Source organism: Carassius auratus, chromosome 19 (genome assembly GCF_003368295.1).
Source record: "Carassius auratus strain Wakin chromosome 19, ASM336829v1, whole genome shotgun sequence".
Lineage (NCBI taxonomy): Eukaryota > Metazoa > Chordata > Actinopteri > Cypriniformes > Cyprinidae > Carassius > Carassius auratus.
The window spans coordinates 28,803,835-28,829,336 of NC_039261.1; the positions used below are offsets into that span (position 1 = coordinate 28,803,835).

The 25,502-nt window shown below is 40.0% G+C and overlaps 2 protein-coding genes across 12 annotated transcripts; both read left to right on the forward strand.

Moving 5' to 3' along the window:
- Nucleotides 1–1,494: 1,494 nt before the first annotated feature.
- On the forward strand, nt 1,495–16,932 carry LOC113120127 (interferon-inducible GTPase 5-like). 10 transcript variants are annotated; one of them, XM_026290043.1, is made up of 6 exons: nt 1,551–1,633; nt 10,448–10,530; nt 10,865–10,966; nt 11,055–11,120; nt 15,293–15,860; nt 16,023–16,932. In XM_026290043.1, exons 4-6 carry the CDS (start codon nt 11,079–11,081, stop codon nt 16,649–16,651), a joined length of 1,239 nt encoding a protein of 412 aa, XP_026145828.1. In that variant the 5' UTR covers nt 1,551–1,633; nt 10,448–10,530; nt 10,865–10,966; nt 11,055–11,078; the 3' UTR covers nt 16,652–16,932. The 10 variants fall into 10 exon arrangements, with proteins under 10 accessions (XP_026145829.1, XP_026145825.1, XP_026145826.1 ...); XM_026290039.1 differs by having other exon boundaries at nt 10,448–10,515; XM_026290040.1 differs by lacking the exon at nt 10,448–10,530 and having other exon boundaries at nt 1,520–1,723.
- LOC113120128 (interferon-inducible GTPase 5-like) lies at nt 1,520–25,125 on the forward strand. Of its 2 annotated transcripts, XM_026290051.1 has the most exons (4): nt 1,520–1,633; nt 18,190–18,245; nt 22,858–23,425; nt 23,617–25,125. In XM_026290051.1, the coding sequence occupies exons 3-4, from the start codon at nt 22,858–22,860 to the stop codon at nt 24,243–24,245; spliced, it is 1,197 nt and encodes a 398-aa protein (XP_026145836.1). In that variant the 5' UTR covers nt 1,520–1,633; nt 18,190–18,245; the 3' UTR covers nt 24,246–25,125. The 2 variants fall into 2 exon arrangements, with proteins under 2 accessions (XP_026145836.1, XP_026145835.1); XM_026290050.1 differs by lacking the exon at nt 18,190–18,245 and having other exon boundaries at nt 1,553–1,723.
- Nucleotides 25,126–25,502: the final 377 nt, after the last annotated feature.

Genomic DNA, 25,502 nt, shown 5'->3' on the forward strand with positions numbered 1-25,502 from the left:
ACACTGTATGTATTGTGTACAACTGCTGCAAATGTAACTGATCTTTTTTAAGATGGATAAGATGTCATGATGTTACATGTGCCACGCAGCACACGTAGCTGGGAAATAGTGCTGAGGCAGGGCAGAACATTCTAAAGGAGCTAGACGTGTCTTTCTCGGGAACACAGTGTACCGATGCATGTGTGTGCTTGTGTAAGAGAGATAGGCTTTCAAAGTTGTTTTAGTGAGATATCTATCCCCAACGGTCGCTTAAGACTCTCTAAACAAAAGCTATAGGTTTCAAAATAAAACTCATAGCACTCGATATAACGGAACAAGCACACACGCTAGCAAATCTCAACTGGGGGTTGAAAATAATGGCAGAACAGAGGGCTTCAGTAAACAGAAACAGCAGATAAGGACTATGCTGACGAAGCTACACTGATTAGAATTTCCCTATTTCACTCCTTGTTCTTCCCATCATCTCAACCGAAATGCATCACATCACACTATCAACAGTAGGTCAGATGGTTTGCATTCAGTCAGAAAATGATAAAGATGTGTTTGTCTGTATTAGTTAATCAAACATACATTAACAAAAAGACCAAACATCTTTCAGGAAACTAGTTATAAGCAAAACAAAATGGATGTCAGTGTTTTTAATGGGGTTCATACTGTCTTTCTCATTCACACAGCTATTTAACTCTATATTTTAGTGTAGTCTGTAAAGGGTATTGCTTATACACCTGGTCAAGCCCCTTTGAAATAGAAACATTTAACATAAACTGAAATCTTTGGTTGTACATTGTTTCCTGAGGCCAGTGTGAAAACAGACAGCAAAAAGGCCTATATATTGTGCGAATAGACCCAGATCTCACTGTGAGCTTTATCTTTGCAGTAACGGTCACATCTGTTCCACAATTTTCTTTCAATGAGGTAGTCACAGGTTATGACCCCAGTCTCCTCCTTCACATTAATTTATTGTCAGACTCTCAATTTAACAGAAGCTTTTCAGTAAAGGTCATCGTGTCGTCTTTGCTGTAAATGCAACACCACCTGAGCCTCCTAACACGCCAATGCAAAAAGCAAATGAAGAGGTCAACAGTGTTCAAGACCGTTTATAGATAGGAAGCCACAGAAAATCTGTTATGCGACAGAGACCTCTGGTGGAAAGTTTAGGCAGATTCATGACGTCTAGAAGCATTGCATTATCATACGTATTTAATGCACTTTTTGATATATATATTTAAAAGCTTAATGTATAAATATATTAAACTATGTATCTAGTAGGCTAACCGTAACAGTGTAGACAATGTATTTATTCGTTCATTTATTTATTTGGAATAGCCTATATATAAACATTTAATATCAAATTACATTCCCCTCTCGAATATGGTGTGTTACCTCTATTAAACTTCTGGCAGTAACAATTTAAGGTCGAACAGGTTATATTTAGAACGTAATCGTGTAGATGCCAATAACCATGAACGGTTACTGAGTAATAATTGGACCGTTCTTCATGTATATTAATGAGTAAATCCGCGGAGATTGATAGTGAAGGTTGAGAAATACTGATCTTATTCAAATCCCTTAAGTTAATACTGTAATAAGGAGACCATCTTTGAAACAATTACGAAAGTCGTGAATGTACAAGGTATGTTTTGATCGGCATTATGACGCATTGTGTCCCGATGATCCCGCGTTTATGTGCGGATATGAGCAAATAGCCTACTAACTACTACGGGTAGGTAGGCTATATTTACTTGCCTGTTGCCTGTGACAAGAATTTCTGTCTCAATGGAACTGAAAGTATAGCTTGGGTGAATTGCGCTTTTAGATGCATTCTGTTTTACATGTACGTCTATCAAATGCTTTTATAGGCATCCTACATTTGGGGAAAAGGTAAAAAGCTCGTGTTGCAAACTTATGTTAGGGCACAATCTCTTTAATTTTGTTTCAACAAAAATAAGTGTAGGCTACACCCAGCAAACAGAGGACGTCCCCAGGACGTTCCGAACGTCCGTTTAGGGCCGGGCCGGGGTACGTCCGCTTTATAACGTTCACGGACGGACGTTCGGAGGACGTCCACTTATGTCCGTATTTGGTCCTCTTTTTGACGAGCCAGTTTGCGTTGCGAACGTCCCTGTTTTCGTCCAAGTCAACGCTTGAAAAATCCAGGCATTTATCCTTTATCATCAGACCTGACCAGAGTTGGGCAGTTTAATGTTACTAAATTTAATTGCAAAATAAATGTAACTGTAATCTGTTACAGTTACTGAAAAAAAGTTAAATTAAATTACACTTACATTACATAAGTCACTGTAACAGTTATACTACATATTACATTTAATATAGGGTCAATTGTAATCTGTAACCTATTACATTTCCAAAGTAACCTTCCCAACACATGACCTGACACCTTGCAACTCAGACAAAGAGAGCTGACAAAATTAAACTAAAATATATAAGCCCATATTGAATTTTAAAGGGTATCCTTCCTTAAAACAAAATACTTCTTTTTTTTTTACTGTGATAATAGAATGCATTTTTTTTTTTTTTTTTTTTTGCAATTTATATAATTATTTTTTACTGTAGTATAATAGATTTGAATACATAGTAAAATGAAGTTAATGTTAAATTAATAATTGTAATTTCTGGAAAATGAAAATTGGAGTAACTTATCTAATTAAAAATGTAATCAAATCAGGAGTCTGTCTTCAGAATTTAAACATCAAAATCATGATACCCTTCAATAATATAATTGAACATATAGCTACAATTAGGTTTATGCATTCCCAATGAATGAAGAAAATAAGGATACATCCCAGGAGCTCTAGAATGTCATTCTACAGTGATGAATGCAGCCAAGGAAAACATGAAGAAAACAAAGTGGAAAATAACACAGACAAATAAATTTATTCTTTCCATTTACGTATTAAACTGTTATGTAAGCCGACAAGAAAAGTTATTTAGGAAATGTATAATTTAAGTTATTGCATTTAAGACTGCTATACTACATGCAGCCTAAAAAAAGAAGAAAAAAAGAAAAAAAATGGTCATAGCCACATTGGGAGATAGGATCCAAGCAGTGGGGCAGGGTTTCATATTTTTTTGAAGCACCCCTGGGCGCCACCATTGGCTCGCGGACCCCTACCTGCTGTGAGCATTCCACTGACTCCCATTCATTTTGGCGTCACTTTGACAGCGAATAACTTTACATCTGAGTCGTTTAAAGACTCCATTTGTCCATTAATTATTTCTAAACAAACACGAAAATGTATAAAAGGCTCCATTACCTTGTATCTTACGTTATGGTCCCGTAGAAGCAGTTTAGGCTAATGATTGCGTCATAACCAGCAACTCTCTGTCGCACAGTGGATAAATTACCGTATGGACAGGAGGAGAAGCTCCCAGGCAATCTTTTACTGTCTATGAGGCAATCGGGGGAACGTGGAGACATAAAGTCAAGGGAGTTAATTAATCAGAATACTTACCAAAATGTGCTCCTGTTCACGCTGACACAGCGATTAGAAGACTTACAGGATTCTCACATGACATCTACGTCATCAATCTCAGATTGAGTCTGCGCAGTACGCCCGACCCCCAGGAAGTGCGTGCTTGTAATTGACTTAATTTTTCTCCGTTGAATCCAATGGGGTCGCTGTGTCCATTTCTTTTACTGTCTATGGATCCAAGCAGGTGTCAATCAACAGACAACACGATCGAATCACTTTAGGGCACGCAGCATGTATCCATGGCAAAGATCAGCTGCATAGTGACAGTTAACGGTCATCCTGGTGATTTCCACAGACACGGCCTTGAGTTTTCGCTTTTGTTTGGGCGAAAAGGTATTTATACTTTTATATTATTAGACATTATAGCTACGAAAAGGTATTTATCTACGAAAAGGATGCGTCTGACTATTTGGTTGGTCCGCTCGGCCTGGCCGTTAGTCTGCGGACGAAAGCCGGAGGAGAGACTAACCGACGCTCCAATTAAGCGACAGAGCTCCCTCCAAAAGAGCGAGGAAAATTGGGGACCCCTATCGGAGACGATGTCCGTGGGGAGCCCATGGATTTCAAAAATCTGGTCGACGACAATTTGGGTTGTCTCTTTAGCGGACAGGAGCTTGGGTAAAGGAAGGGGGGAATGAATAACAGACCCCTAGGACAAAGATGGGGAGTGACAGTGTGGGCCAGAGAGCGTTTGACCAATCGTTCGACTCCCCAGAAAGCTGCACCCACCACCATGCTCTGAGGAAGGATTTCCTCCTCCGTGGGAACATCCTCTGGTGAAGCGAACTGCCGCGAAAGCGCGTCTGGTTTAAGGTTTTTCAAACCGGGACGATAGGAGATAGAAAAGTCAAAGCTAGTGAAAAAAAGAGCTCAGCGAGCCTGTCGAGCATTGAGTCTCTTAGCCGAACGAATGTACTCTAAATTTCTGTGATCTGTCCACACAATGAACGGGACAGGAGCGCCCTCAAGCCAGTGACGCCACTCTCCTAAGGCAAGGCGGATCGCTAATAATTCGCGATTACCGACATCGTAATTGTGTTCGGCAGGGGTTAGGCGATGTGAATAATAAGCGCAGGGGTGGACTTTCTCATCAGAGAGTGAGTGCTGGGAGAGGATGGCTCCCATGCCCACCTCTGACGCGTCAACCTCTACAATGAATTGTCTGGAGATGTTGGGGGTCTTTGAGATAGGTGCGGATGTAAAAAGGAGTTTTAGGTGATCAAAGGCGGCTTGAGCTTCCTCAGTCCAAAGAAAACGGACCTTGGCAGACGTGAGAGCAGTTAACAGGGCGGCGATAAGGCTATAGTTACGGATAAATCAACTGTAAAAATTAGCAAAGCCCAAAAAATGTTGAAGCGCAACCACGAATCAGGGACTGGCAACTCGGTGACCACCCTGACCTTGGAGGGATCCATGCCAATGCCCTCCGCAGAAATTATAGACCCCAAAAAGGAAATGGATTGAGCGTGAAACGTACACTTCTCGGCCTTGACGAATAGTCGATTCTCGAGAAGTCGCTGGAGGACCTGACGAACGTGCTGGGTATGTACTTGGAGAGAGGGGGAAAAATTTAAATATCATCGAGATAGACAAAGATGAAAATGTTCAACATATCCCTGAGAACATCGTTAATTAATGCCTGGAACACGGCGGGAGCGTTGACTAAACCGAAGTGAAGGACACCATTTTCAAAGTGACCTAAGGGTGTGTTAAACGCCGTCTTCCACTCGTCCCCCTCCTTTATGCGGACAAGATGGTAAGCATTACGAAGGTCTAGTTTCGAAAAGATCGAAGATCGCAGAATCTCGAAGGCGGATGACATGAGCGGCAGAGGATAACGGTTCTTGACCGTGATGTCATTCAGCCCTTGATAATGTACACAGGGGCGTAAAGAACCGTCCTTCTTTTTAACAAAGAAAAAACCCACACTGGCAGGGGAGGAGGAAGGGACGATGGTACCTGCCTCTAGCGAATCGGATAGACACTTCTCTAGAGCCTCACCGGAGCTGTGGCAAAGCGCACTCTAGAGAGGATACTATCATCAAGGACATGGACAGGTGTGAAGTCCCTGCGTTCTATGAGTGGAATCCCCTGATCACGAGCCCAGGCTTCATCCACAAAGTTCCCCTCGGCTCCTGAGTCAACCAAGGCTGTGCAAGAGGCAGAGGAACCCGCCCAGTGGAGAAGGGCAGAGAAAGAAGTGCATGTGCGTGACGGAGGGTCTAGGGTTGAAGCGCTCCCCAGTAACCCTCTCTCTACTGGTGAGTGCTGGCTTTTACCGGACAGGTGGAGACCAGGTGAGAGGCAGATTCGCAGTACATGCACAGACGAGACATGATGCGGCGTTGGCATTCGGCCGCGGAGATACGGCGTCCACCCAACTACATGGGCTCAGAGTCAGCGCTGGGGGGCGGTGTAGGGGCGGAGGAAAGAGGTCCTTCCTGGTAGCGACTGCGGCGACGTACCTCAAAGCGCTTCTCCACTCGGATGGCCAAGTGGATCAGAGGGTCCAGACGGGTGGGAACTTCGCGTGCGAGGATATCATCCTTGATATTGGCACGGAGCCCTTCTAGGAAACGGGCGACCAAGGCTGATTCGTTCCAGTCGCAGGAAGCGGATAAGGTGTGAAACTCGACCGAGAAATCTGCTGCTGTCCCTCTTCCTTGATGCAGAGTGGACAGCTGCCGGGAAGCCCCCGCCCCATACGCAGAACGGTTGAAGACCCGCAGCATTTCCTCCCTGAAGAGGGAATAACGAGTGAGGCAGTTGGCGTCGGAGTTCCATACCGCTGTTCCCCATTCTCGTGCCCAGCTGGACAGCAGGGAGATGACGAAGGCGATGCGGGAGCGTTCACTGGCATATGTGGACGACTGTAACGGGAAGACAACCTCGCACTGGGTCAGATATGAACGACATTCCCTGGGCTCACCGGCATAACATGGTGGGTTGTTGATTCTGGGCTCTTGCGCGTCCTGCTCTCTGGATGACTCGAGGCGAAGGTGAAGAAGCTCCTACGACATCTCAGTCATACGAGCCGCGAGGGAGTCCATTGCGTTGCGATCGGCGGTCAGCTCCACCTCATGACGGCCTAGCATGGCTCCCTGGAGTTAGAGTGTGGACTGAAGGGGACTCTCCTTTGCTGGGTCCATTAGTGGTCAGATTATTCTGTCAGTAATAAGGAGAGAGGACCCAAAAGCAGAAGGCGATTTTGACAGTTTAATGAAGAATCTCAGTAATCAGAAGGAAACACAGGTAGCGGTCGAGGCAGTATGATCAAACACAAAGTCTCTGGGTAATAACTCCAACTGATAATAGTCTCAGCCCCACAGGAACAGAAAGTCTTTCAACAGAGAAGCAACAGAACACTGCAGTCTGGGCCGGCCACGGGAAAACCCCGGGAGGCAGAGAGAGAGAGTGGCTGGGTGCATTCAGAGCACGGATACACCAACCGTGGACCACTCACGTAACTGGAGGATGAACAGAGCAGAGGCAAGGTGATAAGGCTATTAATCAGGTTCACACTTCAGACGGGACATGACACAACAGGACTATACAGAGGTAAGGAGGATGGTTTTGGATACGTAACATCAGGCAATAATCTGACAAAGAACAGAGGAAGGGAAAGTCTAGAAATAGAGCGTCTAATCAGCGAAGGTAGGAAACCGGTGCGGAGAGAGCACAGGAATGAGGTGATGGAAAGCAGCTGAAGGTGAGTAGGATAATGAGCTAGAGTGTGAGTGCGTGTAATGAGAGGCTAATGAGAGAGAGAGAGAATACCAGGATCATGACAATCGGACTAACCACAGCTGACAACCAGAGAAACGCGGGCACACACCCATCCACCAACACACGCACACACACACACGCACGCGAAAAGAGCATTGCATATTTACAATTGTTGAATTTAAATACAACGTGTCTGTTGTCTTTGATTAGCCTAAAAGTCAAATAAAATGACATTCAGAGGGGGACGTTCACAGAGGCCATTTAGGGGACGTCCTGGGGACATTTATTTTGTTAGCTGGACATAGGATATTATTTTAATTACTAGATAGTGTTTGATTTTGAACCTTTCTCCTGTTTAATTTGCCTTCCCCTTCCAAAAGTAACGCAACATCATGGCCTCAGATGCCACAATGCTTTAGGCGACTTATGATAGCCTACTATTTGACTGTAGGCCTACCTGTTAGTTGGAGATTTTGCATCCATTCATTCTCGAGCACAAGCAGAAACAGTATGTATAAGGCTGCTCAGAGTTTTAGTCTTAAAGGGTTACTCCATCCCAAATTTAGAATTTTGTCATTAATCACTTACACTTATGTCGTTCCAAACCCGTAAAAGCTTTGTTCATCTTCAGAACACAATTTAAGATAATTTGATGAAAACAAGGAGGCTTGAGAATGTCACATAGACTGCCATATAAATAACAGGGTTTGGGACCAAAAACTATGCTTTGAAACGAAACATTAAACCTTAACAAAATGTCCCATCAGTTGTAGAACCCCTTCAATCCAAAGGGCCCTTTGAAATGGCACTGACATGTCAAGAGATTATATAAATTGAGAAACATGCTACATGATATTAGGCTACCATATACCATACCAACTCCCACAGGGAATACCATAACAATCTCGTCTGAAAAAACTGCATTGCAGAAGTCGTTAAAGTACAATGTATTTTCTCAATTTTGAATAATAATTGTTGTTCCTGATTGTGTTCATGTGTAGCGTTGTGTATTAAATTAATATTTTGTCAATGATCAGATATCAACAAATGAAAAATTGCGAACCGCGATCATCATGATTCTTTTGCTGGGTAGTAGGTACATACAAAATATTTTTTACATCTTATGTTTGTGGTCTATCACATTTTGAAAATCTTATGAGGATAAAAAAATACTAGATTTAACTGTTTTGCTCCTATAGTGTGTGGTGTGCCATGATGTGACACACCACACACGAACAGATTTTCAACCAGAGTCTCAACTGTGAACACAAAAAAATCTCACAAAATCTTGCGAGACTTCAGAATAAGCATGGCGGACAGTATGCATGAAGAAACTGCAATTATAGTATTTGGAATGGTTTTATACATGACATATTGTATAAACAAATCAACAAGCTGATCCTCCATCTCTGCTGTCCACATCAATTTCACTTTGCTGTTCCATGACTCCTTCTGTCTTCCATCATCTCACTTTCTGATTGGATAATGTTTCGTTTCACGTGATAATCTCCAGAGCGTTCGCACGTTTGTCCTCTGGGATCCCCCCACACCTCAGGATTCCTGATTGTAAATATTAAACATGTTGAACCATCAAGATAATCAGGACATGGTTAGGATTGTCAGAAGGGGGGGAATAGGCCCCAAATTAGCCCAATAAGCTTTTGGTGTGTACCCAACTTGTCGCGATAGGCGGCATGAGAGGACTTTTTATTAATTTCCCACTTATGCTGGGTACACACCAAAAGATAATCGGGCTGATTTTAGGCCGATTTCCTCGCTTCTGACAATCCTAGCTATGTCCCGATTATCTTGACGGTTCTACAGATTATCTTATCAGATTTTCCCTTGGTGTGAGGTGTGTTAAGAGTCCTCGAACCTGATCGTAAGAAACTCGGAGCTGCCCCGATAGCGAATAGTAAATATTCCACATGTTTAATATTTACGATCAGAAATCCTGATGTGTGGGGGGAACCCAGAGGACAAAAGCGTGCACGCTCTGGAGATTATCACGTGAAACAAAACAATATCCAGTCAGAAAGCAATGATCATTTTCTCAAAGAGTGATGTAAGATCTGATAACAATTACTTAAAGTGTATTTAATAAGGCAATTTCAAAGAGAAAATGATCTCCTTTCCAAGAGAGACTAAGAACAACAATTATATATATGTGTGATTTTGAGACCATTGCTCACCTCTGTAACTTGTACAGACCATGTCCCCGCTGTCTCCAGGACCTTTTCTTTATTTATTTATTTTTTTTGGTGAAATTTCGGTGAATATCATTCCAAACATTATCATTGCAATTTCTTCCCGCACATTGTCTGCAATGCTTATTCTGAAGTCTCGTGAGATTTCCTGTGTTCACAGTCGAGACTCGGGTTGAAAATCTGTTTGTCACATCATGGCACACCACACACTATAGGAGCAAAACGGTTAAATCTAGGATTTTTTTATCCTCATGTTTGTGGTCTATCACATTTTGAAAATCTTATAAGATGTAAAAAATCTTTTGGTGTGTACACAGCATTAAGCAAGTTAACTGAATAATGGAAATTTATGGTATTTTTATAAACTCGTGAATTAAAATGTGGTGGACTGAGTCACTGCAGGCTGAATTGGAATTGTGATTTTCACATGAAGTGGCCCCGAGTGTGTCGTGTGATGGAGTATTCGGCTGTGAGAAAAACGGCTTTCAGTCCTGCAAGCCTTAAGACTCACTCTCAGCTTGAGACAGCTGAAATGGATCTTGTAAAATGTGCAATCGAATCGCCGATCACTTTTGAGAAACTTAAAAGAGGAACCACAGAAAGACAAATATCCCTTTTTTTCAGACTATTCTACATTATAAAACAAGTTTCTCCATTATGAGGAGAATAAGAAACTGGCTGCGATCTAGCACACGGAGAAATCTTTGGCCGAAAATGTATCAGAAGACTTGAAAGAAAGGTCATCTGCAATTCGGAAAAACAGGCGGCTTTTCTGAATTTGGTTTATTGTTTGTTTGTTTTATTCTTTGTACAGTAGTTATTGATCATTCTAAATGTATTTTTAATATATAATATTACATAAATGCATGAAATGTAGGGTATAACTTAAAAAAGTGCACGTGAGTCGTCATGGGTGACCCACCCCTCCCCCTCAAACCTCCGCCCTTGAACTTTATGATAATAAATAGCAGCGAAAGTGAAAGTATTTCTTGGGTGGCCCTCCTTTGGTTTTCCGTCCAGTGGAAAAGTTTACAAGCCTATCTGCTGTAAGGACATTCTTGCTGTGTAGATTGCTCCAGAAGAATTTGGTAAGAAAAATACAGGTCATTGCGATGCATTTCTACTCTTGATATTAGTATTCTCCTAGTTATATTCTGCAATAATCCGATTTTCTGGTAGCCATTAACGTCTATGAATCAATATTTCATAATAAAAACATGGATATAAATAAAACATTAACTGTGAGCTGGCAGAATATATTGTTAGCTATTGTTTCCAATATTTATCAAATCTCTTTAAATACTGACGTAGTAATGCATTGGTCAGATTTTTGTTCTTCTTTTAGCAAACATATCTAACATTGAAAATACCTAACGATTCAAGTTTTACATTATAATGTAGCTGTATTGAATGTGTTTCAAACTTCTATTCCTACAGCTGTGAATATCACATCTGTGAAGGCAAAACAGCACTTCTCCTTTTGGTCATTTATCCTAAATCTTCCTTCATATCGTGCCTGGAAGCTTGGTTTGAAGAAAGGTAAGATTTCTGTTTTATTATATTGTAATTTTGCAATTATTTTAAACAATTCAAGGATCACAATAACAACCCTTTATTTCGAAAGCAGTGATGTCTGGTACAAAGGGGAAATATGCAGATAAATGGCCCAGATAGCCAAGCTGGAGTGACAAAGGTTGTTACAATTTCAGTCATAAATGCTTTAAAATATTTCCATATGACATATAGGTGCTTCGCAATGAATTAGAATGTCGTGAAAAAGTTCATTTATTTCAGTAATTCAACTGAAATTGTGAAACTTGTGTATTAAATCAATTCAGTGCACGCAGACTGAAATAGTTTAAGTCTTTTGTTCTTTTAATTGTAATGATTTTGGCTCACATTTAACAAAACCCCACCAATTCACTATCTTAACAAATTTTAATACTTCATAAGACCAATAAAAAAAAATATAAAAAATTGTGAATTGTTTGCCCTCTGGAAAGTATGTTAATTTACTGTTCATGTACTCAATACTTGGTAGGGGCTCCTTTTGCTTCAACTACTGCCTCAATTTGGCGTGGCATGGATGTGATCAGTTTGTAGCACTGCTGAGGTGGTCTGGAAGCCCAGGTTTCTTTTACAGTGGGCTTCAGCTCATCTGCATTGTTTGGTCTCTTGTTTCTTATTTTCCTCTTGACAATACCCCATATATTCCCTATGGGGTTCAGGTCTGGTGAGTTTGCTGGCCAGTCAAGCACACCAACACCTTGGTCATTTAACCAACTTTTGGTGTTTTTGGCAGTGTGGGAAGGTGCCGAATCCTTCGGGAAAATGAAATCAGCATCTTCAAAAAGCTGGTCAGCAGAAGGAAGCATGAAGTGCTCCAAAATTTCTTAGTAAACGGGTGCAGTGACTTTGGTTTCCAAAAAACACAATGGACCAACACCAGCAGATGATATTGCACCTCAAATCATCACAGACTTTGGAAACTTAACACTGGACTACAAGTAACTTGGGCTATGAGCCTCTCCACCCTTTCTCCAGACTCTAGGACCGTGGTTTCCAAATGAAATTCATAACTTGCTCTCATCTGAAAAGAGGACTTTGGACTATTGGGCAACAGTCCAGTTCTTCTTCTCCTTAGCCCAGGCTGTAATGATGAGACAGAGACGTTCGGATCCATGTGCAGAACTTTAATGATGAGAATGGTCAGACAGGCAATGATCAGTAATGGCGTCAGGTATGTAGGGATAATCAGAATCGATTACAGAAACAAGCAGATGTCGGGGGCAAGCAGCAGAGAATCAGAGTCGGTATAAACAATCCAAAGGTCAGGTACGGAAGAAAAACGCTCGGAAATGTCAGACTGGCTAAACAAGACTTCGCAGTGAATGAGAGTGAGTGTGCTGCTTATATGTGTGTGTGTAAATGAGGTGCAGGTGTGGCAAGGAAATTGGCTGATGAATGAGATGCAGGTGCGGCAGGGTGATTGGGATGCAGTGACTTATGGGTAATGTAGTTTGGGTGTGGTGCAACAGTATGAGAGGTGCTAGTGTCCAAGTGACATCTGGTGGTTGATGGGTGGAATGGTCCTGAGTGGAGTGCCCTCTACTGAAGCTCATGGGCACTCCATCTAATGATCGTGACATGAGATGTGATGAGGCTCTGGTAGATATGTGGTGATTTGACTGGGTTCATGAAGATCAACTGTGACTTGACTTAGTTCATGAATATCAACTGTGACTTGACTGTGCTCATGAAGATATACTGTAACTTGACTTAGTTCACGGAGGTTAATGGTGACTTGACTTTGCTCATGAAAATCGTTGGTGACTTGACTTGGTTCCTGAGGATCAACTGTGACTTGACTTAATTCACGGAGGTTAATGGTGACTTGACTTTGCTCATGAAGATCATTGGTGACTTGACTTTGCTCATGAAGATCGTTGGTGACTTAACTTGGTTCCTGAGGATCAACTGTGACTTGACTTAGTTCACGGAGGTTAATGGTGACATGACTTTGCTCATGAAGATCATTGGTGACCTGACTTTGCTCATGAAGATCATTGGTGACTTGACTTTGCTCATGAAGATCATTGGTGACTTGACTTGGTTCCTGAGGATCAACTGTGACTTGACTTAGTTCACGGAGGTTAAGGGTGACTTGACTAAGGGAGACACCTTGTCTGGAGGCTCAGGCGTTGAGTCGGCCATCTTGTGCTGTGGCTCTGAGCTGGCGGCCATCTTGTGCTGTGGCGCTGGGCTAGCGGCCATCTTGTGCTGTGGCGCTGGGCTGGCGGCCATCTTGTGCTGTGACGCTTTGTTGGCGGCCATCTTGTGCAGTGGCGCTGGGCTGGCGGCCATATTGTGCAGTGGCACTGGGCTGGCGGCCATATTGTGCAGCTGCGCTGGGCTGGCAGCCATCTTGTGCAGCGGTTTTGGGGCTTTAAAGTCCTCTGACTCTCCCACAGTGAAAGGAGAACCACATAACAAGAGCGAAAAGTCCATTATATCCCTTAAGCTGCAATTAAACTCTCCTCTAGGTAACCATGATTTTACTGGTTCATTGAGTCCAAAACGGAATAAATCCTTAAACAAGACTTCATCGTCTAGAGGAACTCGATATACCAATTCACAGAACTGTTGAACATAGTCCTCAATAGATCGATCTCCTTGCTTTAGATTTAACAGCAGGTCAACTGGATCTGTGGTTAGGGTGGATTGGTGATATGCCGACATTGAAACAGGAACCGATACCTCAGTGACAAGGGGATACCGGGCTGCTGGATCCTGGTATGGCGAAGTCTTCTGTAATGATGAGACAGAGACGTTCGGATCCATGTGCAGAACTTTAATGATGAGAATGGTCAGACAGGCAATGATCAGTAACGGCGTCAGGTATGTAGGGATAATCAGAATCGATAACAGAAACAAGCAGATGTCGGGGGCAAGCAGCAGAGAATCAGAGTCGGTATAAACAATCCAAAGGTCAGGTACGGAAGGAAAACACAAGGAAAACGCTCGGAAATGTCATACTGGCTAAACAAGACTTCGCAGTGAGTGAGAGTGAGTGTGCTGCTTATATGTGTGTGTGTAAATGAGGTGCAGGTGTGGCAAGGAAATTGGCTGATGAATGAGATGCAGGTGCGGCAGGGTGATTGGGATGCAGTGACTTATGGGTAATGTAGTTTGGGTGTGGTGCAACAGTATGAGAGGTGCTAGTGTCCAAGTGACATCTGGTGGTTGATGGGTGGAATGGTCCTGAGTGGAGTGCCCTCTACTGAAGCTCATGGGCACTCCATCTAATGATCGTGACACAGGCCTCTGAAGATTGTATGTGGTTCAGCAAAATCCTTGACACGTCTGTGTGTGGTGGCTCTTGATGCCTTGAACCTAGCTTCAGTCCATTCCTTGTGAAGTTCACTAAAATTCTTGAATCAATTTCGCTTGACAATCCTCATAAGGCTCCAGTTCTCTCAGTTGGTTGTGCATCTTTTTTTTCTCCACACTTTTTCCTTCAACTCAACTTTCTGTTAACATGCTTGGATACATCACTCTGTGAACAGCCAGCCTATTTTGGCAATGAATGTTTGTGGCTCCTTGTGAGAGTGTCAGTGATTGTCTTCTGGAAAACTGTCAGATCAGGAGTCTTCCCCATGATTGTGTAGCCTAGCGAACCAAACTGAGAGACCATTTGGAAGGCTCGGGAAACCTTTGCAGGTGTTTTGAGTTTTTTAATTTATTCTAATTTATTGAGATAGTGGATTAGTGGGTTTTTGTTAAATATGAGCCAAATCATCACAATTAAAAGAACCAAATACTTAAACTACTTCAGTCTGTCTGCACTGAATTTATTTAATACCTGAGTTTCACAGAGAAGCACCTATAAAATTAATATGATTGGAGATTGTTAAAGTGAATAAGGACAAATCATTCTATGAAATGTAAATGTAATTAATAAATTCATACAAAACATCTAAAGTTAAGGTTTCATTACGACAAAATAAAAAATGGGAGTTTCAGCTGAAATGGATCTGTTAACATGGAACATTAAAAGTGTTTATCTTTTCACTGTTTAACTGTCACATAATTTAGCCTTCATGATCTGACACACTTCAGATTTAGCTGCAGCCATGTAGTGGGGTGAAGATGCATATTATCTTTGAAATTATAATAATAAGATAAATGGGAAAAAAAGAAAGATTGCTTTGGATAGATTCCTTATCAGGTTATTTGTAGGCTTCATAGGTCATACATTAGACATATTATATTTATTGCAGGTGTTTCTTCATTTTTGCATTTGTAAGGACTATTTATAACTTTAAAATACTTTTTATAACTAAGTTGACACGTTTCTTTTTTTAGATGGCTACATTTGAAGATTATTGTGTAATAACCCTGGAAGACTTGGAGGGTCTTAAAGATTGCATATCTACCCAGGATCTCCCATCAGCAGTAAAAACGATCAAGGAGTACTTTAAACAGCAGGATCTTGTAGAACTAAACATTGGTGTGACGGGAGAGTCTGGCTCTGGAAAGTCCACATTTGTCAATGCGTTCAGGGGTTTAGGAGATGAAGAAGAGGGCTCAGCTAAAACTGGTGTAGTGGAGACCACTACAGAACCAGAGGTTTACCTTCACCCAAAATACAAAAATGTGAAAGTGTGGGATCTGCCTGGCATTGGAACGCCAAACTTTAAAGCTGATGAGTATCTTGAACGGGTTGAGTTTAAGCGTTATGATTTTTTCATCATCATTGCTTCAGATCGGTTCAGAGAATGCCACACTCAGCTGGCCAAAGAGATCATGAGGATGGGGAAAACGTTTTATTTTGTTCGTTCCAAGATTGACTTCTGCATTACTGCTGAGAAGAGGAAGAAGAGCTTTGACCAGAAAACAACTCTGGAGACAATACGAGAGGACTGTGAAAAGGGTTAGTTATTCTGTTCTCATGACAATGTTTTTAACAACAAAGAGATGTAGATGTTGTCTTTAAAATTATTATATTAACCAAGTATATTTTTCTCATGTAAAAACAATTTTTAATGTAATTATTAATATAAAAATCCTCATGTCCTGTCCGGATTCTGTTTAGGTCTGCGAAAGATCGGTATAAAAGATCCTGTTGTGTTTCTGATCTCTGGATGGGAGCTCGGAAAGTATGATTTAAATGTTCTGCAGGAGAGGATGGAGAAGGAGCTTCCACAGCATAAGAGACGAGTGCTGATGTTGGCTTTGCCAAATATTACACTGGAGATTAATGAGAAAAAGAAGAAAGCTCTAGAGGAAAACATTGGAAAAGTTGCCTTCCTGTCTGCTTGTGTGGCAGCTATTCCTCTCCCTGGACTTTCGATCGCTGCAGATATAGCCATCATAGCAGACGAGCTGAGAAAGTACTACCGTGCATTCGGTCTGGATGATCCATCACTGCAGAGGCTCTGTGAAAGATCTGGGAAGACCATCGAGGAGCTGAAGAGTCTAATGAAGTCTCCCCTCCATCAAGGCATAAACCCAAGTTCAATATTAACCTTGCTAGGTGCTGCATCCCTTCTTATATCAGAAGATGCCATTGAATTACTTGTGAGCTTCATACCAATTGTTGGCACTTTGGTGGCAGGAGGTTTGTCTTATCTGACAGTCTCAAGAATGCTCAAGAGAGCTCTGAATGACATAGCTGAGGATGCTAAGAATGTGCTGATGGCTTCATTGGAGACTGAAGTGTAACTGTAAAAAACTATGATAATATTCAACATCATTATAACTAACTGCTTTTGGGGTATTTGAAGACAAGTATATTTGATTATCACATTTAATGGCAAAATATCTAATCAACATTTATTATACAGATTTATCTTTACAAGTATTTACTAACAGTTAATTATATCGAAAGCAACTTATATTTGAGGAGAAATACAAACAAATGATTAAATGTTTACGATTTGATGTATTAATAATTGTAACATTTAGATAAATAAATGTAGTTACTGTTGTTTTCAATATACTACTGTTTTTGTTGTATATTACACATTATAAAAAGAATGCCATGAAATATTGAGTGTTACGTCATATTTATAAATCGTATTCAATGGATGCCACTTTACAAAGCCCTCCCTGAACCTACCGCTAAAAATAGCCAATAAAATGTATTTTATTTCCACTTGTCAAATAGCCTATTTCTTTTATTTTTATTGAAAATAAATGCCTTTTCAATATGATATGTGATGGGAAAAGGAGAAGGGCTGTGCACTCCACTTTTAGACATGCAAACTAGCCCTACGCACTTCCCCTTAGTGGAGTCTCTGCTGTCATTTTGATGTGCGTTTCACTTTATGAAGTGGGAAAGGGAAGATTATATGGACAGACTCTCGAACCTTTGATTTTGCCAGAGGGAGCAAGTCTGCTTCATATGCACACTTAATATATTCATACAAATCATCCCAAACCCAAACAACTCTATAATATATATATTATTATTATTTTTATTTTTTTATGTTCATAACATCCCAAGGATTCCTATATACATATAGAATGATGCACCAAACTAATTATTAAGGGAAAATTTTAAACAATTAACTAACTTGACATTTGCTCTGACACAGTTAAACTGAGTTCTTGTCATATTTTATTACCATGTTCTAAAGTATATAGCGAATAAACTGTGATAATGTGAGAAATGTTGAAGGTGTCATTTTGGTTCGACTCTATATTTAACTTTCCTCTGTGTCATGGCTGTTAAATATGTCATTTGCAAACCTTGTGATCGTATTTCTACCTCCAGCTGGATTATGAAAATGTATTAATTGGAGAGGGGATAAAACATAATTTTGGGAGTCAGCACTGACCAATATTGCATTGTGACTAATTCAGATTTTCTGCAGTTACAGACCAGCACTTCTGCTGTTTTGATTATCAGTCCAATACCAAACTGCACATTTACCAATGCATTATTTTTGTAGTCTTCAGTCTTTTTAATGACTGCAGGTCCTTTCATGCCATGTTCACCTATGTTCTAACAAAAGAAGCATTTTCTTGCCTCTTAGTGTAGTCACAATGGTTGTTCATAACAGTGAAAGTGAAAGCGGGTGAAAGTGTTTGGGTGTATCCCAGTCGGATCATATATCTGTCTGGTTTGGTTTTTAGGTGTATACATTCACAGATTTTGATACTTTGAGTTGCATCTTGTCAGAGCCATCTTGCTCCAAAATAGTTATATATATATAGGTCCCATTAGTAATTCTCTAACTGAAACTTTCTCTAAATAGCATTAGCACCCCTGAAGAAACAACTGAGCATCAAGTTTTGAATCAGAAGGACAAAGGTAAGAATTATATATCTATGATGATATATCCAAAGTTCTGTCATGTAACTCTAGATGGCACTGTCCAATAGGTTCTAGCCACTGATCTATGTATAATCTATTATAGATCAGTGGTTCTAACTCAATCTGACATAATGACATCATTATTCATATGGCACAGCTGATCGGTTACTTTTCATTTCAGCAGCCAGTGAGCTTGCTGCTTTACATTAAAATACTTGCCTAGTGCTTGCTGTAGCAGTTGCAGTGTGCTTCAGAAAGTATCTGTAATTAGCATCTATATCACAGAACATACTGCGGGGTCTGCCTTAGTAATTTCAAAATATGTATACATTGTATCCGGTGTTGGACATATGTAGCTGCGTAACATTAATGTCCGTGTTCTTAACTTCTTTTATTTCTAAGGTCGATGTTTTCATTTGCTATGCTGTGTGTGTGGTTGATTTCAGCAGCACACAGTGTCAGAGACAAACTTTTTTATTGCTCTTAATGGCTTTACTATACAATAAGATTACAAAAGTTATGTCATTGACAGTTATCAAATTACTTAAAGGGGTCATATGATGTGTTTTCAAGTTTTCCTTGGAGTGTTACAAGCAGGGTTCTAAATTAACACCCGCCAACCCGCCAAATGCGGGTTAAAATTCATTTTGGCGGGTGTTAATTAAAACTTACTAGCCAGTTTGGCTGGTGATGCATGACATGAGGCTCTGTTCTCGGTCATTTATCCCCCTGGCAGCACTTCCTACATTTCCCATGAACACTGTGCTGTAATGCTACGTGATGAAGTTTCATATGCTCATTGGCTGCACGCAGTTTGCAGTGAAACCAGCGCGAAAAAACATGGAAAGGAATAGAGCGTCCATCAGAAAACACAAGAAAGAAAAACGAATGGAGCCACAGCATGGAGCATAGACTGAAAGAGGAGGGAGTTAGCGGTTAAAGAAAAAAATTAAGATGAAACTAAATGCGGCGGTGATTGGGACAGATTTCTGGTGGCGAAAAGAGAAACGAGGCAGGGGATGAGGATATTACGGAGCCCCGCACGTCACCTATAGGAGAAAAAAAATCAATCCGTGACGACGGTTTTGCAATTCGTCCCCTCAGTTTATAAACCGTACTCACGAATTCATAAACTGTTCCCTCGGTTCAACAAATCGTACCCACGGATTAACAAACTGTGCCCACGAATTCCCAATCCGTGCACTCAGATTTTGTAAACCGTACCCTCGGTTTTTGAATCCGTACCCACGAATTCATATTAATCCGTGCGCACGCTTTCGCAATCAGTTCCCTCTTATTTGTAAATAGACGCGCATTTGTAGCTCCGCCCCCACCAGCAGATTCATTTCTGTTTATTAAACATTATTTTTCATAGTATCCAATGAGTCTTTGAGCGTTTATTTTACATTAATCACCAATAGGATAAGACACAGCCGCTTGTGTTTTATGGCCAAAAAAAATAAAGGCTAAAAAGAAGAAAATAAGGGTAAAAAGCAAAACAAAACAAATAATATGCCGGTTATGTTTTCATTCCTTTTCTCTCTAACTGAATGCAATGTTATTTTTGGCCTCATTATTTAATAATAACATTAACAGAGAAACTTGCATCTAACTCAGGCAGGTGGGGTGGATGGAGCTTAGTATAATAAAATAACAAAAATAAGTCTTCATGCATATTAAGAAAGAATTGTACACAAGCATTTACAAAACTCAAAGTTTATTTAAAAATAAAGCAATTCATGAATTATTTTCTTGTACTCATTTATTTAGCCTACAAATTAAAATTATAAAAATAACTTTATTTTGATCAATAATAGCCTATATATTATCATACAGGTTATGCATAAGAATCTTTTATCCAAAACAATTTACAACTGAGGAAAAAATTACTCCAGAGTTAGTCACAATGCCAGGTTTATTGTACAATAATAATCAAGTGCGATTATAAGATTATTCTTTTTTTATTATTAAACCTATTCCACATAATAATATTCAATAAAACTGTGTTAACAGGAGCTTGCTGCATGAATCCGTGAGTACGGTTAGATCCGTGGGAACGGATTGCGAAAGCGTGCGCATGGATTATGAATTTGTGGGTACGGATTCAAAAACCGAGGGTACGGTTTACAAAATCGATTTTGTTAAACCGAGGGAACAGTTTATAAATTCGTGAGTACGGTTTATAAACTGAGGGGATGGATTGCAAAACCATCGCCATGGATTGATTTTTTTTCTCCTACAGGTGACGTCCGGGGCTACTTATGATATCGACAGAGAAACAAAGAAAATAAAATGTAATGCCAAATGGCAGAAGAATGTCGTAATGCTTTGTCAGGATTGCCGCATGTAAATTACGCGAAAGAAAAAAAACAAAACAAGCAATTTCGTGGTGAGAACTAATCTTTTTAAATTTGAGTCAGTGTATATTTTGTTGTATGCATTGTACTTTATATGTGTTTTTCATGCCAACAATTTTAATAAAATGATCAAATTCATTCAGTGGCACTCATCATTTGTTATTTTTACCGAAAAAAAAATGGCTAGTGGAAATTCTGATTGGCTGGTAACTTTAGAAAGTTACTAGCCACATTGGCTGGTGATCAAAAAAGTTAATTTAGAACCCTGGTTACAAGCTGTTTGTGAATAGATAAGATCCCTAAAGTTGCAAAGACTAAAGGCTCAAACCCAAAGAGATATTCTTTTTAAAAGATAAGGCTGGTCCATGCCCTCCTAAAATGGCTTGTATAAACACGGCCCAATATGTCTACATCACGATGTGGGAAGGTTTGCATAATGCCGCCCAAATGTTCATGCAAAGAAAAAAAGCGTAACTTTATTGTTGCTGCCACCATCGCCGCCATGTTGTGGAGACGCTGTGTGTTTCAGTGTAAAAGCGAAAACTTTGTATACAGGCACACATAAAATATGTTTTATATATATGCAGTGTACATGACTCTTTGGAGCAGCCGTGGTACATAGGTCTTGGCGATAGATCTACTTGCTTGGGGGGTATTTTGCTCCCTATCAAACATCGTATAGATTTTAAAATATTGCTTATTACTTATAAAGCCCTGAAGGGTTTAGCACCTCAGTATTTGAATGAGCTCCTTTTACATTATAATCCTCTATGTACGCTACGTTCTCAAAACTCAGGCAATTTGATAATACCTAGAATATCAAAATCAACTACGGGCAGCAGATCCTTTTCCTATTTGGCGCCTAAACTCTGGAATAACCTACCTAACATTGTTCGGGAGGCAGACACACTCTTGCAGTTTAAATCTAGATTAAAGACCCATCTCTTTAACCTGGCATACACATAACATACTAATATGCTTTTAATATCCATATCTTTTAAAGGATTTTTAGTCTGCATGAATAAGGTAAACCGGAACTGGAAACACTTCACATAACACCCTATGTACTTGCTACATCATTAGAAGAATGGCATCTACGCTAATATTTGTCTGTTTCTTTCTTATTCCGAGGTCACCGTGGCCACCAGATCCAGTCTGTATCCAGATCAGAGGGTCACTGCAGTCATCCGGATCCAGTACGTATCCAGACCAGATGGTGGATCAGCACCTAGAAAGGACCTCTGCTGCCCTGAAAGACAGCAGAGACCAGGACAACTAGAGCCCCAGATACAGATACCCTGTAAAGACCTTGTCTCAGATGACCACCAGGACAAGACCACAGGAAACAGATGATTCTTCTGCACAATCTGACTTTGCTGCAGCCTGGAGTTGAACTACTGGTTTCGTCTGGTCAGAGGAGAACTGGCCCCCCAACTGAGCCTGGTTTCTCCCAAGGTTTTTTTCTCCATTCTGTCACCGATGGAGTTTCGGTTCCTTGCCGCTGTCGCCTCTGGCTTGCTTAGTTGGGGTCACTTCATCTACAGCGATATCATTGACTTAATTGAAATGCACAGACACTATTTAACTAAACAGAGATGGCATCACTGAATTCAATGATGAACTGCCTTTAACTATCATTTTGCATTATTGAGACACTGTTTTCCTAATGAATGTTGTTCAGTTGCTTTGACGCAATGTATTTTGTTTAAAGTGCTATATAAATAAAGGTGACTTGAATTGACTTGACTCTATCCTGTCCTGTTTTCATTCTTTTCATGTGTGTATGCATGTCTGCTGATGCAGCAGTTTTATATTCTTACCCTCAGCAGCATGCATTTATTGCCTTATATTGTTAATTTCTTGTGTCTCATGCTTCGTTGGGGGTTATTTCAAATATATGTGCAGCAGCAGTATTTCATACATGCTCACAGCAGCATGTCTGTGGATGTATTGAGGTCTGCCACAGCAGCAGCAGCATGGCAGATCTATTCCACCAAGCCCAAACATATTAACATTGTCATGTACATTATTATGCTAAACACTCAGAGAGTTGTCATGACAGAACTTCGCATTTGTACTTGAGTTACATGCAACAACAGATAAGCCAATCATAAGGCTTTTTTATGTTTGTATATGCAAACACATTTTTAGATGTCATCTGCTGATAACTTTGTAGATGAGTTGAAAAAACCTCAAGAAATTATTTCTGCTCAAGATATTTCAATACACACTGTTGGTATTTCTTTTTTTAGATGGCTACATTTGAAGATTATGATGTAATAACCCAGAAGGACTTGGAGGGTCTTAAAGATTGCATATCTACCCAGGATCTCCCATCAGCAGTAGACACAATCAAGGATTACTTTAAACAGCAGGATCTTGTAGAACTAAACATTGGTGTGACGGGAGAGTCTGGCTCTGGAAAGTCCACGTTTGTCAACGCGTTCAGGGGTTTAGGAGATGAAGAAGAGGGCTGTGCTAAAACTGGTGTAGTGGAGACCACTGCAGAACCAGAGGTTTACCTTCACCCAAAATACAAAAATGTGAAAGTTTGGGATCTTCCTGGCATTGGATCACCAAACTTTAAAGCTGATGAGTATCTTGAACAGGTTGAGTTTAAGCGTTATGATTTTTTCATCATCATTGCTTCAGATCGGTTCAGAGAATGCCACACTCAGCTGGCCAAAGAGATCATGAGGATGGGGAAAACTTTTTATTTTGTTCGTTCCAAGATTGACTTGAGCATTCAGGCTGAAAAGAGAAAGAAAAACTTTGACCTGAAAAAGACACTGGAGACCATCCGAGAAGACTGTGAAAAAGGTTGGTTTATTTGTTTAATTAACAGGCAATTACAGTTACATTTTCAAGGTTGTCATTAACATTGTGCTTAATTGTAGATATATCTTTGGCCATCTGAAATTAATATTACATGATTGTAGAATTTATGATAATACGCATATTGTACATGAATGATATTTAATGATTACATAATTCACTATTCCTTTTTCTAGGTCTGAGAAAGATCGGTATAGAAGAACCTGTTGTGTTTCTGATCTCTGGATGGGAGCTCGGAAAGTATGATTTAAATGATTTGCAGGAGAGGATGGAGAAGGAGCTTCCACAGCATAAGAGACGAGTGCTGATGTTGGCTTTGCCAAATATTACACTGGAGATTAATGAGAAAAAGAAGAAAGCTCTCGAGGAAGACATTGGAAAAGTTGCCTTCCTGTCTGCTTGTGTGGCAGCTATTCCTATTCCTGGTCTTTCAATTGCTGTGGATTTAGCCATCATAGCAGTTGAGATAGAGAAATACTGCAATGCCTTTGGTCTTGATAGGGAGTCTTTGGAGAAGCTCTGTGAAAAATATGGGAAGAGATTAGAGACTGTAGAGGGTATGATTAAGTCAGCTTGGTATAAAGGAATATGTACAGGTTCTGTGGTAACCTTACTAAGAGATGTATCCTTTCTGATGACAGAAGATGCTGTTGAATCTGTTTTTAGGTTTGTACCCCTTTTAGGTTCTATAGCTGCAGGAGCAATGTCCTTTTGGTCTGTGTCAACAGTGCTGAAGAGTGCTCTGAATGAAATAGCAGAAGATGCCAGGAATGTGTTGATGAGTTTGCTAGAGACTGAAGTGTAATCAAACAGATTTTAATGTACCAGATATTTAAACTGGTTGCCAGGTTTATAACACTGAATACTTAAAAGGTAATTCTTTTAATGGACAATTTTAATGGACAATTATGATAAATGTGTGTTATAATGATTTTTGCTTTAGATGAGTGACCTGAGAAAAGCAGTATTCTAAATCCATATTAAACAATAAATACTAAAACAATACCAAATAAGAAGACTGAAAAATAAATATAACTGAATTTAGAAGCTACATTAAGAACAATTCTGGCTTTTTTTCTCAAAATTACTTGATGTGAAAGTAACATTATATGTGGCCAAGTATGGTAATTGATACCTAGAATTTGTGATCTGCATTTAACCCATCCTAGTGCACACAGTGAGTAGTGAACATACACACACACACACACACACACACAGAGTAGCGGGCAGCCATTTGCTGTGGCACCAAGGGAGCAATGAGGGGTTCAATGACTTGCTCAAGCACCTCAGGTGTTGGTACTGATGTTGGGTTACAAGTCTGACTTTCTAAACATTAGGCCACAACTGACATAAATTCCATATTGGCTATTGTCAGTTATAAAGTCAGAATTTGTGATACATGAACTCCTGTGTAGAACTAAGAAAATAAATAAATAAACATGGAGTGCTTACAATAATATTATATCAACATTCATGATGTTCTCTTATTTTATATTGTCTGCACAATTGTCAAGTACAGTGAGTTTTATCTGGTTGATCCATTTTGTTCCTCCAAGTCCAAAATGAGCAAGATCATGGTATTGTACCATCTGAAATATATGTACCGTATACTGTCATTTTTCCAGTACTAGTGTGCAACCCTAGAAAGCAACATCTATAACACATAAAGTCTTCATATGACCGTTCTCATTGAATCATTATTTCTATTCTCATTCAGTAGATCCATAACAAAATGTATTTTTCCAAACCATTTGCAATTTTTTTAAAGGATTTATTCCTAGAGGTAATGAGACAATTGTTCCATTTAAGTATTTTATGTGGAGAAAAATTGTAATCAAAACAACTTTTCCAAGCCAATAATGCCATTGTAATTGCACAATATTTTGAAACATACAATAAAGTGTAGGTATGGGTAATTTTGTAACTTTGGGGCTCCATACAGCATTTCACTTTGGTTGTGGACACACTTACAAAGTGATTGCTTTATGGCATGGGAGACAGCTAAATATGGCAGATTATTTTTTTTTTTATTTTTTTTTTTTTTCAAGCTCAGGCACAGCTG

Bases quoted from the DNA above. Each gene is read 5' to 3' on its own strand.
- LOC113120127 (XM_026290040.1), top strand. From the start codon at position 11,079: ATGCAGATAAATGGCCCAGATAGCCAAGCTGGAGTGACAAAG. The intron at 11,121-15,292 runs GTTGTTACAATT...TTCTTTTTTTAG, and splicing joins GCCAAGCTGGAGTGACAAAG to ATGGCTACATTTGAAGATTA. The intron at 15,861-16,022 runs GTTAGTTATTCT...GATTCTGTTTAG, and splicing joins ACGAGAGGACTGTGAAAAGG to GTCTGCGAAAGATCGGTATA.
- LOC113120128 (XM_026290051.1), top strand. From the start codon at position 22,858: ATGGCTACATTTGAAGATTATGATGTAATAACCCAGAAGGACTTGGAG. The intron at 23,426-23,616 runs GTTGGTTTATTT...TCCTTTTTCTAG, and splicing joins CCGAGAAGACTGTGAAAAAG to GTCTGAGAAAGATCGGTATA.